General features: G+C 37.7%; 1 protein-coding gene across 10 annotated transcripts in view; it reads left to right on the top strand.

Annotated features, from left to right (window-relative positions):
- Positions 1-538: 538 nt before the first annotated feature.
- The window catches only part of LOC102231861 (EH domain-binding protein 1-like protein 1), a 29,518-nt gene continuing 16,663 nt past the window's right edge, over positions 539-13,393 (top strand). For 2 of the 10 annotated variants that reach the window (XM_023341812.1, XM_023341814.1), the window contains exons 1-8: positions 540-1,015; positions 5,094-5,151; positions 6,282-6,377; positions 6,890-6,943; positions 7,750-7,928; positions 8,932-9,053; positions 9,179-9,268; positions 10,230-10,946. In XM_023341812.1, the coding sequence (XP_023197580.1) occupies positions 912-1,015; positions 5,094-5,151; positions 6,282-6,377; positions 6,890-6,943; positions 7,750-7,928; positions 8,932-9,053; positions 9,179-9,268; positions 10,230-10,946 (1,420 nt within the window). In that variant the 5' untranslated portion in view covers positions 540-911. Of the gene's footprint in view, positions 1,016-5,093; positions 5,152-6,281; positions 6,378-6,889; positions 6,944-6,982; positions 7,407-7,749; positions 7,929-8,931; positions 9,054-9,178; positions 9,269-10,229; positions 10,947-13,393 lie in introns of those variants that run through there. The other 8 variants (XM_023341815.1, XM_023341816.1, XM_023341811.1 and 5 more) reach the window with 7 other exon arrangements.

Raw genomic sequence — 13,393 nt, forward strand, 5'->3', positions numbered from 1 at the left:
CCCACACTTCTCCATCCAGCTGCCTCTGTCCATAAATGATCCCTGCCTAAAAATACTCTGCTGCTCTCACTGAGGAAAATCCCTGTGCTTTGACCTAACCTGAAAAGGCACACAGACATATACTTACAAAGTGAACCTGGTCCGTTTCTCTGGTGTGGAGACTATGCTTCTGTAGTTCACAGAAAGAAGCACAGTTTTCCCTGAAACATTGGGAGTGATGTTGCTCAGGAAGTGACTTAGTCACAGCTGTGACTTCTGATACAAACCAGGGACAGAATTGACCAATACAGGATTTTCACCCTTGCACCCAGCAAAGAAATTAGACTATGCAGAGTTGATTATGTGGAATAAAGCTAGATAAGGTTGCTCCAGTGATACAGAAAGTCAGGGTCAAAGTCTCCAAGTATTACAGGGACTTTGCATAGCCTGCTGCTGCATCAATATAAACTCATTTTGCATATCCTCTCTCTCTCGTTCTCTGACATAGACAGAAAAAGGGAGGGTTGGCTGAGTCAAGAGGAAGCAGATCTGTGTTACAACAACCCAGAGTTGAGTAAGCTGTGCTGCCTCCATGTGGATTATAGCCAAACAGGGGAAGACAAGCTGTCAATGTTAACGCCTGCAGTTGTTTAGTTGGGACTTTTTAAAGCCTCAGAGGGAAGTCAGTTTCTCTTTTGCTGCTGCTGCCTGTTGTCGTTGTTTTCCTCGCCTTGGTTTACATCAGGTTATATCTTGTGTAGTGCGCGTGCAGTTCGAGGTGTTGCAAATGAGCGCAAGTCGCAGCTTGTGCGAGTTTCATCAGCGGCGGATGAAGAGGAGGCAAACCCTCTTCTAAGGAACAGAACCAGCCGATGAAAGTTGGATTATTCAACTCTCCCTGGGTGTAAACTTTAACCTTACCAACAGCGGCGATGACTTCGGTCTGGAAACGACTCCAGCGAGTCGGTAAAAAGGCTTCAAAGTTCCAGTTTATCGCTTCTTATCAGGAACTTGTCCTGGAGTGCACGAAGAAATGGTGAGTAACGTCGGTTTGTCTGCGATATGTCAACGTCTTTTTTTACTGTTTGACTTAAAAACATTCTTCACCAGAGCTGTTTGTGTGTTATTAGCTATAATAAGGCTCCGTTATGGCCATGATCAGCCTCATGTTGTTGGTCTTTCCGCTAAACTGAGACAGCTGAGGGCGCCCCGCCCGCAGGCTGAAGCTAGTGGTCGTCGGTTCGATCCCCACCTTTCACAGATATCTGTGACACTGAACAGAAAGTCATTAAGTTTCTTTATCTTTAAAGGCAAAAGTCCGGCGCACCAACATGTGTTATTGATCTCAGGAATGCGGTTAGGAAACACTTTAATTTCGTTTGTTGGTGTCTAGTTAGAAATATAAACACACAAGCAAACTGATGGGCAAAAACAGCGTTTCTGCACATTTCAGCGAACTAAATTTAAGCCTTTTTAAGACCTTCTCAAAGCCAGGTTGAATTATTCAAGATCCTTTAATTTAATTTGCTCAATGTATAGCTTATATTTAAGTTTGTATTTTCTTTCGATAAAGAAATAGCGCAATCATGGATGTGGGGGTTTTCCCTTTGAGCATGACTGTTCTTGTGTGGACTTCTTATAATTTTGAAGACCTGATTGTGGGTTAAACAGAAACCTACAAGAACTTGATTTATTTAGTCCAATAAAGTTGGGCTTTTTTGACCCAGATTACTGGGCTAGGTTTTTAATCCAAAATATAGATAAAATGATTAATAGCCACTTACACCTAATGGGACTTTAAATGTTAAATGCTCTGACTGTACAGTATTACAGTATCACCTGCTCTATGTAGACCAGCCTAACTGGTTAACACAACTACCAAATAAACCAATCACATTTTATCAACTTGATACATCCAAGCATGCAGCGTGGTGAAGATGACATGCTGGAGTTCAAAGAGTTGATCAGGATGATGCAAATCTTCATGGATATGCAGTTAACTGATCTGCTACAGATCCACACTGGTGAATGTTTCCCACACCTTGTTGAATCAATGCTATGAATTATTAAGGCAGTCCTCAAAGCAAATGTGGAGCTGACTTATGACCATCAGAATCACAACTGCCCCAAAGTGTCCAATTTATCTAACAGGCATAATTTCCAGAAAGTTTTATGACCCACACATGGAAGTTTTGTTATTCTTTCTTTGAAGTTTAGTCAGCGAAGATCAAGTTATCTAGTTGAAAATGATGGGCCTGAGGAAGAAGGCCCATTCTAGTCTTTTCTCTTAATGCAACAGTCTCAGCTGTATTTTTATGTAGATTTTGGTTATAAATACTTCTATTTCAACAACTTAAACCCAACATTTGGGTGTAAGAAATAACCTAGCAGTTTTTAGCCTGTAGGCTAAACCTGCATCGTATTAATCTGGATAGGATTTCCAGTCTAAATTATCTGGGATATCATTTATTTTATATATTTTATTTTGCTCAAAGCTCTTTGTATCTCCCCACTGGGGAAATTTCCTGCTATACAAAGGCTGCTGAGTCACAAAGAACTAATTGACTCTAACATAAACAGCCAATTGAATTAATCACAGCAGTAAGTTTAAAACTTATTGTGTAAAGTGTTGGGTTAAGAATTTTTACCCTTTGTCCACATGTCCTCCTGTTTTAAAAACTTATCTTTTCGTATTACATGGAACTGGATAATTATTATAATTATTATATAAGCGGCATGACAGCTCTCTGATATGAAACTTAGGATGTTTATCGCAATCCCTGAAGATTTGACAAAGAAGTGAGAAAAAAGGGAAGTGAGGGATTATTAAGAGACAATAGCACATAAATAAATTGGGAAGTTTTTGTTATTATTGGTACAGTAGCTTGCAAAAGTATTGACACTTCTTACTCTTATCATATTTTGTGAGGTTACAACAACAAGCTTTTAGGCTTTCATGTAGGGGTGGACGGTATGGGATTAAAGTTTTATCACAATATTTAGTGGTATTACTGTGATGAAGATAAAAGTGACAATAAGAACTGTGTATTACTCTTTTTGTAGGTAACATTATGACTGTCACTGCATGGCACAGCAATCATAGCCACACAAACACAAATACTGCTATTAAAAAACAAATCTATTAGTAATAGGCTTCTTTAGGACACAAGTTACATATAAAAAAAAATTGTGATTTGTATCACTGAACTGCATACGGTGATTGCATTTAATCATATTTCTTAATCTACTGATATTTATTGATACTCTCAGTGAGTATCGACAATAAAAAATAACCATCCTAACAATATGGACAGTTTTGGAGTTTTTTAAACATTGTTAATTGGAATTTATTGTAACAATAATAAATCAAAATTCTTATCATGGTAAGAAAGTTATCGATATAAATGATAAACAATACGATAAATGCCCACCCCTAGTTTCATGTAAAAGGTTCCCACACTTTTTGGGGAAGTACCAATTATTGAACATCAATAAAATACTCAATCATATAAATTTTATTAATTTTATATTAAAGCAATAAGGGAGAAATTCCAAGTAAGAAAGAGAAAAGATAAAGAAAAATCCTGCAGCTTATCCAAAACATTGTGTGATTGGTACTTTAAACCGTACAAAGGTTTTGAACACCTCAGACATCACATGATTTATCAGCTGCAGGAAGTGATATCATGGTCCACGTGGAGGAATAGATATTCCTTGTTATATGCAGTAATATGAAGGCATGCACCTACTCTTTGAATGTTACTTTGCTCTGAAAGCCACACAATGCTATTTATTTTTCAGTTCAGATGATTTACAGCCAATACTCCACTATCTCATGTCTTTGTAAAGAGTTTTTGGAGGTCAAAAACAGAAAGAGGAGACAATGAGAAAACAAATCATAACTGATTGCAGTATTGGTCTGTATGCGGTGAATGTACAAATAAGCACCTTACTCCCTAGAAAGTCACAAGAATAAAATGATTAAAAGCAGGGCTTTTTTTTTTACTTCCTCCAAAGAAATCTGTCTAATCATTCCCTGTAGGTTTAAGATTTACTAGAGATAGGGAAACAACCAGCAAAGTTTTTGAGAAACACAATAAAGACACCAACGCTGTTGTTTTGAACAGCCTTGTAATAATAACATGTTACTAACTTTAATTCCACCTCTATTGTCTGTAAAATCTCAGCCTAAGCTATCTATCATTACCCACAAGCTCTGCACTTACTTAATGATTTTGCATCTTTCATTTTCATGTCATTACTTCTGTGTCTGGCAGAAGTTATGACAGTCCTCATTATTTCCTCCAAATCTGTCTCATCTCTTCCAGCCATCATCCCCGCTGCGTGCCCCCCAGGCTATTTCTGAAGCCTACACCGACCCACTAACACACATAAACACATGTGCACGCAAAGCACTGTTGGCTTAGCTTAAACTCTCACATACAAGGCAGCAGAGAGAGTCACAGAGCCATGGATGGAAACATACGGGTTTCATCATTTGACTGTGTTTCCACTGAGTTTTAAAGAGTTTTATGGAAAATTATTTGTATATTATACGATTAGATATCTGCATGAAGACTATAGGGGGTTCCTTCTTCCTGTAAGAAGACATACTTCTCAGTCTGGTCACATGACTCTGCCATTTCCGTTTTCACTTCCTGTACTAAGGAGAGCACATGAAGTGATGCTACCAACACACACACATAGAAGAATGCACACCCTGTTCAGTCTAATAACAGATGAGCAGCTGCTTGGGTTATAAATACTGATAGACAAATTGGACATGTCACCATGTACTCCTGCAAAAGCACACTCTCATACAACTAGCACTGGCTTTTCTTGGACGCAGTGGCAGTATTATTCAGCAGTGACAGTCATAAGACTTTGTGTTGAACCCCGTGGCATCGCATTTAGGCATAAAGTCCACTTTGTTCAGATGGTCTGAGATCTAATTTAAAAACTTTCCAAGTTCCATGTGAAAACCTTTTCCACATCCCTTTTTCTTGTCTTGTTCACTCGATCTTTCAAGCAGAGTGTGTACTAGGTGTAATTATTGAGTTACAACATTAGGCAAGGTCTTATTTCTGTTTTGGTGTGTTTGTGTGTTTCTAAAGGCAACCAGACAAGCTGAGAGTGGTGTGGACCAGGAGGAACAGACGCATGTGCTCTAAGGTAAAGCTGAGATGACAAAACACAACAGACTTATGCATGAGTCTGTGTAGTCTCATGGGGATTCTCCTTTTGGGATCACACACAAAAGCCTTCCCTTAATCTGCAACAGTAACATCATTTTGAACAAATGAGAACCTTACTTAGCATTAGTTGATGTTCTGTCATTTTAAAATCCCTCAGTAGTTAAAATTTAAAACATATTGGCATTTGTTCAGTCTGCTTTCTAGAAGAATTTGCTGATGCATACCAAAACTTTGTATTTGTCAAAACTAAGAGGAAAACTCCAGCTTTACTTAAAGGTTGTCCATGTGTCGATAATGAATTAAAACCCCTAAACAGACATGTTAGAGAATAGCAAAGCTCAACTTTGATGCAGCCTCCCTTTATCCAGAAAAAAATATGTTTATTTTGACTCCATTCTCCATGATGCATGAGGATTGTTTTCAGTAGAGATTCAGATAATCCTGTATGTTGGGGAGGTCTCTGTTTAGACCACCTATAGATAGCACCAGAAATATGAAAATATTGTTTTTTAAAATGTGAGACAATTTTAACCAAACTATTTAGGAAAGACATTTTTGCACATAAAATAGAAGCCAATCAGATTGAAAACTTGTTCAGTTTTGCATTTGTATGTGACAGAATAAAGTCTCTTACTTACTAAGTTAGTTTTTACCTTTTGAGTTTACTAGTCTTTCACCTCTTTTGAACTTTGACTTCTGAGCTTCTGTCCTGCTCAGTTATAAACATTTTAAAGATTTTCATCAAGTTAAGATGCCTTGATCTAAATCAAATGTAACTGTAACATCCATTATGTTAATGAGACAAAGTGGTGAATTGGCTGTAGCACCTAGAGCCTGATTCTCTGGCACATATCTGTGCTAAAGCCTGACAAATTAATGTAATCTGCAGAGACTCCCAGCTCCTACTTGCCATTTTAGGGACTGCAGGGGTTTTTGATGCAGAAACATTGCTGGCCAATGAAAGTCACAGTTATTAGACATCTCCTCTCCTTGCTTGGGCATCAAGAAATGTGACTTGTGCCGTTTGATTTGCTACATCTGAAGAAAAATAGTACCTCATAATTATTTTAAGAGTGCATTTGTTAATGTTAACTTTTTCTTGTGCAGCTCCACAGTTGGCAGCCTGGGATAAAGAACCCCTACAGGGGAACGGTGATGTGGCCTGTTCCAGAAAACATCGACATCTCTGTTACATTGTTCAAGGTATTCCATTTCAAACACTATGAGAGGTGACCCAGGAAATTGTTTATCTGTTTAACTTTTTATTTTTACTAGCTAAAACAAACTACTTACAGAAGCCTTTGTGCACTTTACACTTTCTAAAGTTTAACTCTACTTACTGTAAATTGTCTAGTCTTGCAGTTTTTAACTGGGGCTGCATTAGTTTTAGATAAAGTTTTGGTTTTGCATATAATTTATCTAACAACCAAAATGCAAAGATACTGAAGTGGAACACAACCATCATTAATGTGCTTGAGTTCCTCCACCTCAAAGTAAGCTAATGGGAATTATAGATGCGTTAGATAAATGAATAATGTATACAAAAAATTGAAGACCTGAAGTTAATATTTTGAGTTGCACCTCGTTTCAAAAAGTTGGCATGTCTGGAAGGGGCTTATGCATATCTAAATATAAAATTATAGAAATTAAAGAAACAGGATCACTAAGCTTAGAGAATATTTCATTAAAAACTAATTTTCTTATCACTCCTTTAGGAACCTAACACAGACGAGTTTGAGGACAAGGAATGGACGTTTGTGCTTGAGGGGGTAAGTATCACTCTACTGTTTATGCTGCAAATTTACCCAAGTTCTTTTTACAGTGCAATGTGCAAAACGTTTTTGGTAACCTTTAACTTTTTTGTAATCATTTAAAGAAATCTTTATTACTATGTCTTCAGGATTTCAAAGTTGTTTTTTTTCCTTTAGCTGCTTTTTCATGCAGTGTGTGCTTTAAAAAAGTGAATGACTAAAAAGTACTACTGTCTGGCTATTAAAGACATTTTATGTCTTTAAAACTATTATTGAACATTCTCAAGAATAGTCTTTGTGACGGAATTCTTTCTACATTAAATCAAATTCAATTCACAAAAAGTGAAATCAAATGTTTTTATTACCTAATTATTCAAGATTCTTCAAAGGGTTTCTGTAGATGGGGTTGGTCGAGGGCAGGAAGGATCTCCTGTAGCAGTCTGTATTACAGCAAATTTGGAGAAGCCTCTGACTGAAGACAGTAAGTCAGAGGCTATTAAATTTTTCTTTTCTTGATTTTATGTGAAATCTCTCTTTGCAAACTGAGTATTTATAGACACAAAGTGTGTTTATCAATTGACTTCTGAAGTCTTTTTATGGATGAAGAACATTCCTTTTAAAATAGTGCATCACTAAACTTACAATATATAAAAAACAGCCAAAGTCCAAAGTTGGGCTCCTTGAAAATTCAAAGAAATTAAGGGATGAGTTCCAACTTTTGCACAATAATCACATCTACCTTATCAGATAAAACTTCCACTATAAAAATAAGCGCCAGATAAAATACTTTAAATTCAAAGATTGTTTCTACTCATTATCCACAGGAGAACAAAGGTCACCGCAAGGTGCTAGCTTCTGCTGACATCAACCTGAAGCGCTTCGCCAGTCCCACACCGACCCAGACTGACCTGACTCTGAAGCTGAAGCCACTGTCGGTCAAAGTGGTGGAGGCTGAGCTCAAGCTGTCTCTGTCGTGTGTCTTTATTCGAGAAGGAAAAGCTACGTAAGTTGTTTGAATTACCAGGATCAAACATAAAGATAGGCCCCATGTTCTCTCTTATTCTTTCTTTGCATCAGTTTACCCCACATACTTGCTATAGGATTTCAGTTTGGAAACAGAGATATCCATGGGAGAAGGTTGATTTTCCATCTGGTGGATCAATTCTGTGTTGATGTGGACACATGTTTTGGGTCAATATTGTCCAGAAAGACCCAATGGCCCATTATTAGTTTTCTAGCAGAGGCATGTTCATGTTACATGTTCTTGTATTTCAGTGAGTTCATGTTGCCACTAACAAGGTTCCCTGGGCTTTAGGAAGACTAACAAAACCCACAGCATTACAGATCCTCCACCATAATCCAAAATGTCCATGAGGTGCTTAACCACATTCATCCTTTGTTTTGTACTAAACTATGTGGATTAGTTTTTGTTCAAGGCTCTTAAACTCACATCACATAGTTCCAGTTAATGTCCCTGTAGCCGTGTAGCTCTTAGCAAAATGCATTTGTTTGGGTTTATGATGGTAGGACAGAAAAAGGCATTTTGATGGCATATTTGTTTAAGAAGTAGTTCGCTGAGGAAGATGTTGCAGTATTTTAACCTATGAAAATCCACACCTATGTGTCATATTTGATTCATATCTCTAATCTTTCAAGGTGAAATTGGCCTCTGTATCGTGTTAGGAAGTTATGAATGACTAATTTAAAGTTCATTCTACAGAAATGCTTGAGTTAGTTTATCTTAAATTAATTGTTGGAGTGTCAACAGTGTCAGATTTCTTTTTGGTTCCAACAAAATAAGCATGAGTGTGAAGGTCACTGTTTTCCCTAATACTTGTATTGCATGATTCTTTGATGGTGTCTTCTGATTTTGAATGACGTTATTAAGAATAAAATACATATTTTGGGGTCAAATACATCACATATTTGATGATTCAATGCCTTAAAGTGATGTCGCCTACCCATCTTTAACAGTGGTGTGATAAAGGTTTGTTACTGTTTCTCAGTGATGAAGACATGCAGAGTCTTGCCAGCCTCATGAGTGTCAAACCCACCACCGATATTGGCAACCTGGAAGACTTCAATGAGAGCGATGAAGAGGAGGACCGGAAGTCTGTCACTGCCACGGGTAGGTAGAACGTTTTTCTGATTTCATTTCCTATCATCACACCTCTGACACAACCTTCCTTGTTATTCTACCCTGTTTTTCTGACTCCTTCTGTGCTGGACTCTTTCCATTAATGGCTCCTGCAGTTGTTCCACACACACTAACTCGTCCAAACCGTCCTGCTCCTCTTCCTCCTGACACCCGAACATCCACTGGAGTCACTTTGCCAGCTTCAGGTAGCTCCATCTTGCCTTTTCTGTCACTATTTTTTCCTTGCCAGTGAAGAGGAGGTGTGGATGGAAACACTGTCTGTCTGTCTGCATCAGCTGCTAAAGCACTCAGATTGTCTCGCAGTATTTCACACAGTCCTGTCACTCGCCCTGCTGCTGAAACCCACATACTTCTCACTTAAACACTAAACACATCAGACTCCAGCCATCACTGTTCGGAAGTACATCTGCTAGGATGAACAGTTTTGCTGCGGGACATAAAAACAGCTCTGTCAGCCTTTGCCAATGTGAAACCACAGTACTGAGATCTTGAAACGTTTTAGAATTGCAGGAAAATGTCCTCTGTCGATTCCCATTTCAGTATTTACCAATAAAAAAAATTGTTAGTTGATCCCAAATTGTTTGTGGAAAATCTGACAATTTTTAAAAGTATTGGGAAGCTTACATATCTAGGCCTGATGCTACCTGGAACACTACTGGCTGACATTTGCAAAGCAGTCAATCAAAGAGCATCTTTCTTTTTCCTTGGCACTGATTGGATGTAATCCAAAGAAAGACTGTCGATGTTAGGTTTTGCGGTAGCTAAAATGTAAAATGTAATGCAATGCAAATAAAGGTATATTTTCTGTTTCAACTATTAAAATGGACAGTTATATGCATGTTTAATTGTGGTCCCTAAACCCCAACAAATACCAGAGGTTCATTTTAAAATACCATTGAGTGCTTCAAGAGATTTCCATTGTTATTTAGCTCTCACTTTTGCATTCGACACAGTTACTATTGGATCAGATTTATCAGGAAGCATGCTCAGATAACTTTCTTATACTAGCTTTAGCTTCAGCAGGGGTTCTTTATTTTGTTTTGCTTTAAAACGTGATTTACATGACTGTATCGCCACCGACAGTCATGTGATCCTACCATTGTTTCATTGTTTCGGCAGTCACAACCCTCTTTGTCTTTTTCATAGATTCTCTTTTTCCACACCCCATCTTTCATCACTGTGTTTCTATTAAACCAGCCGGTGGGCGTGATGTTGAACCCTCCACTTCCATTCTTCATTCTCGCCCTCCTCTGCCAAATGCTCCACGTCCCTCTCCCCGGCGTTCCCGACATCTGTTCTCAGCTGCTCCTGTCCAATCAGACATCCAACCTGCACCTGGCCCCTCCCCTCAGCCTTCGCCCAGGTCTAAGCGGGCGAAAATGGCCAGCACTGCCTTTTCAGACACTGCTGTGTGCGACTCTGTAACTAGTCCTCCTGAAACGCAGGCCACAGAAAAGCCTCCCCCAGTTCAGAGTCCCTCCTCTGCCTCTCCGCTCCCTGAAAATTCAGCAACCTCCAAATCTTCCTGTAATACGTCTCCAGCTTTTGCAGAAACCTCTTCACCTCTGACCTCAAATACACCCCCAGCTCCGTCCTCAGAGCTTCTCAAGCTTCCACATTCTTCATCACCATCACCTAAAACAGCAATAACATCCTCATCCATATCTTCTCCAACCACATCTCTCATTGTATCCACTGCTGTGACCCATAAGCCAATCTCAGCAGCCTGCCAGATTCCTGCTCCCAAATTTACCTCCCTCCAAAAACCCCCTCTGCCCCATGAGAATCAATCTGTTCAGCCTCCTGTCACCTGGACCCTCTCTCTGCCCCCTTCTCTGCCCAGAATCTTCCAGGCAGGCCCAGGTAAAGCTAACAGGAGGCAGGCTGGCATACACACTGCAAAAATGCAAAACTAATATTGATCTAGTTTCTAGATCAAAATGCACCTCCCTCTGCTAATCTTAGTACACTTGAAATAAGACAAAACTTACTTGCATGTAACTTATCAGCAAGAAAGAGGAGCCTGTTTTGAATCAATTATTTCTTAATTTTGATGAAAACGTTGTATTTCTTTTGGGAAATAATTTCCCTTATAACAAGACATTTTTCCCATGTTATAGGGTTAGTACTTTTTCTAGTACTTTTTCATTAATATTAAGAAATTATTTACTTAAACCAAACTCCTATTTCTTGCCAAAAAGTTGCTTATAAGTTAGTTTTGTCTTATTTCAAGTGTACTAAGATATTTGCACTAGAAAATAGACCAAATTTACTTGGTAAGATTTTGTGTTTTTGCAGTGCAGGCATGCCTCATACTCTCAGCTGCATGTTTTTATTAGTGTGCTGGTCTTATAAAATGTATGCTTTTAACTATGGGGGTGGGTTTGTTTGTGGACTGTGCATGATGATTGATAAAATATTGTTGAGTTTAATATTTAAATGTTTTATCGGTGATGCTGTGTTTTACCCAGGAAGTGAATGCACCTACTTGAACTCATCTTTTTCATAGTCTTTTTTTCAGTCAAAATTCAAACCTCTGACTCATTTTTATGACTGGTGGCTATCACGATAATGTACTTTCTTTTTTAAGGCTGGAACTGAAAAAGTAAAAGTAAAAGATAACTAATATTTGATTAAAAATGTATATTAGATTCAAATATATTCATACACCCTCTCACATTAAATGCCCTTTGAAAAGTTGCAGAGAAATTGAAAACTATGTAGCTGATAATGAGCCTCTAATACAAACTCTAACTGGACATTTGACCACTTTTCTTTACAAAATAAATACTTAGTTGAAAACGGTTCCTTCTCTTGGAACTGCATCACTTTTAAGCATACAGCAGTGGACAAATGTTAAATTAGTTTGAAGTTGCAGTCGATCATGCAGCTTAATGTAAACTTCCATACCTTTACTTTCAGATTAAGTTTTTGCACTTTTATCACTCATAAATATTAGAAGGTAAATATGTATGTATCTTTAGCCTATTTCCAAATTTGTGGACCAAATTCATTTTTGTTGTTGTAATTAATTTGAGTTGCTTATTGTATGACCTTTTCACTCCAAACAAACAACAGCTCCGATGCAGCTGGGCCTAAAACAATGGCTTTCATCTCCATGTATGCAAACTTTAAGCACCAACACATCTGTACACTCCAACTCAAAACCAGTAACACAAAGTCCATCTTCTGAAGTCTAAACAACACATTCAGTAGGAAAATATTACATGAAAGTTGCAAATGAATAGAAAACAAATGGAAATTTAAACTAAGGCAGTGAGATAGAAAACTACAGACTTTAATTATTCACTAAGTCAAATAAACATTAAAGAGTAATAAAGCAGGTGTAATTCAGAGAAAGCCAAACGGGAACCAAATAAGGTCAAACGAATAAAATATGAAATTCAGCAAACATAAACTGCACAGTGAAGTGGAAATAAGCAGAAGGAAAATAGGCAGAGTTTATACAGGAGGAAGTACGAATTAATAAGAGTTCCTGTAAATGCTGGAACCTGAGCAGAGTGACTGAGCTGCTTGAATCCTCTCTAAAGTGCAGTTTAAAATAAATAGGTGGATAACAGACATTCAAGAATGCACATGTCTATATATCCACATATTGAAATAGAACATGAATCAGATTAGCTGCATTTACACTGACATTAAATCTCAGTATGAAGGATTTTATTTTCTAACTAAAATTTATTCTGAAAGGTATTAATTACAGTAGATTTCATTTATGGGTATATGTATATAAAAAAATAGAAAATCCTGTATCCTTTTCTTTTCACTTTAAATCTGAGCTACTTTGTCTTAGTCTGCTATGGAAATTCAAATAAAATACATCGTTTTTTGTACTGGAATGCTAAAGATCCCTTTAACTGATATAAAAATGCAGCAAACAGTAACAGTAACTAAACTTTGAGAACCACCATAAGCAGGATTCTCTCTTAACCTGTCCAGACTAGTGGATCGTATCTTAAATGAGAGGTTTTGGTTGCAGCTTTTGATTTGTGTTTTCCTAACCTTAGGTTACAAAATTAGCTGAGGAAAAAAGAAAGAAGAATAAAGAAGAACTCTTCAGCTTGACTGAGCTTGCTAACATGCTGTGTAATGTTTTATCTTTTTAGAGGATTTGAGTTTTATTGAGCCAAGTAACACAAGGAAACTGCGTCACTCCTACTTCTGAACACAACCTCTTAGAGATCAGAGCATTGCAAACATAATGAAAAAGCAGAACAAGTTTTCACTAAATCTGAAAAAAGCAAAGGTTTCATCTGTGGTTTCTAAACAGCACGTTTGCTTTCCATCCA

Source organism: Xiphophorus maculatus, chromosome 11 (genome assembly GCF_002775205.1).
Source record: "Xiphophorus maculatus strain JP 163 A chromosome 11, X_maculatus-5.0-male, whole genome shotgun sequence".
Lineage (NCBI taxonomy): Eukaryota > Metazoa > Chordata > Actinopteri > Cyprinodontiformes > Poeciliidae > Xiphophorus > Xiphophorus maculatus.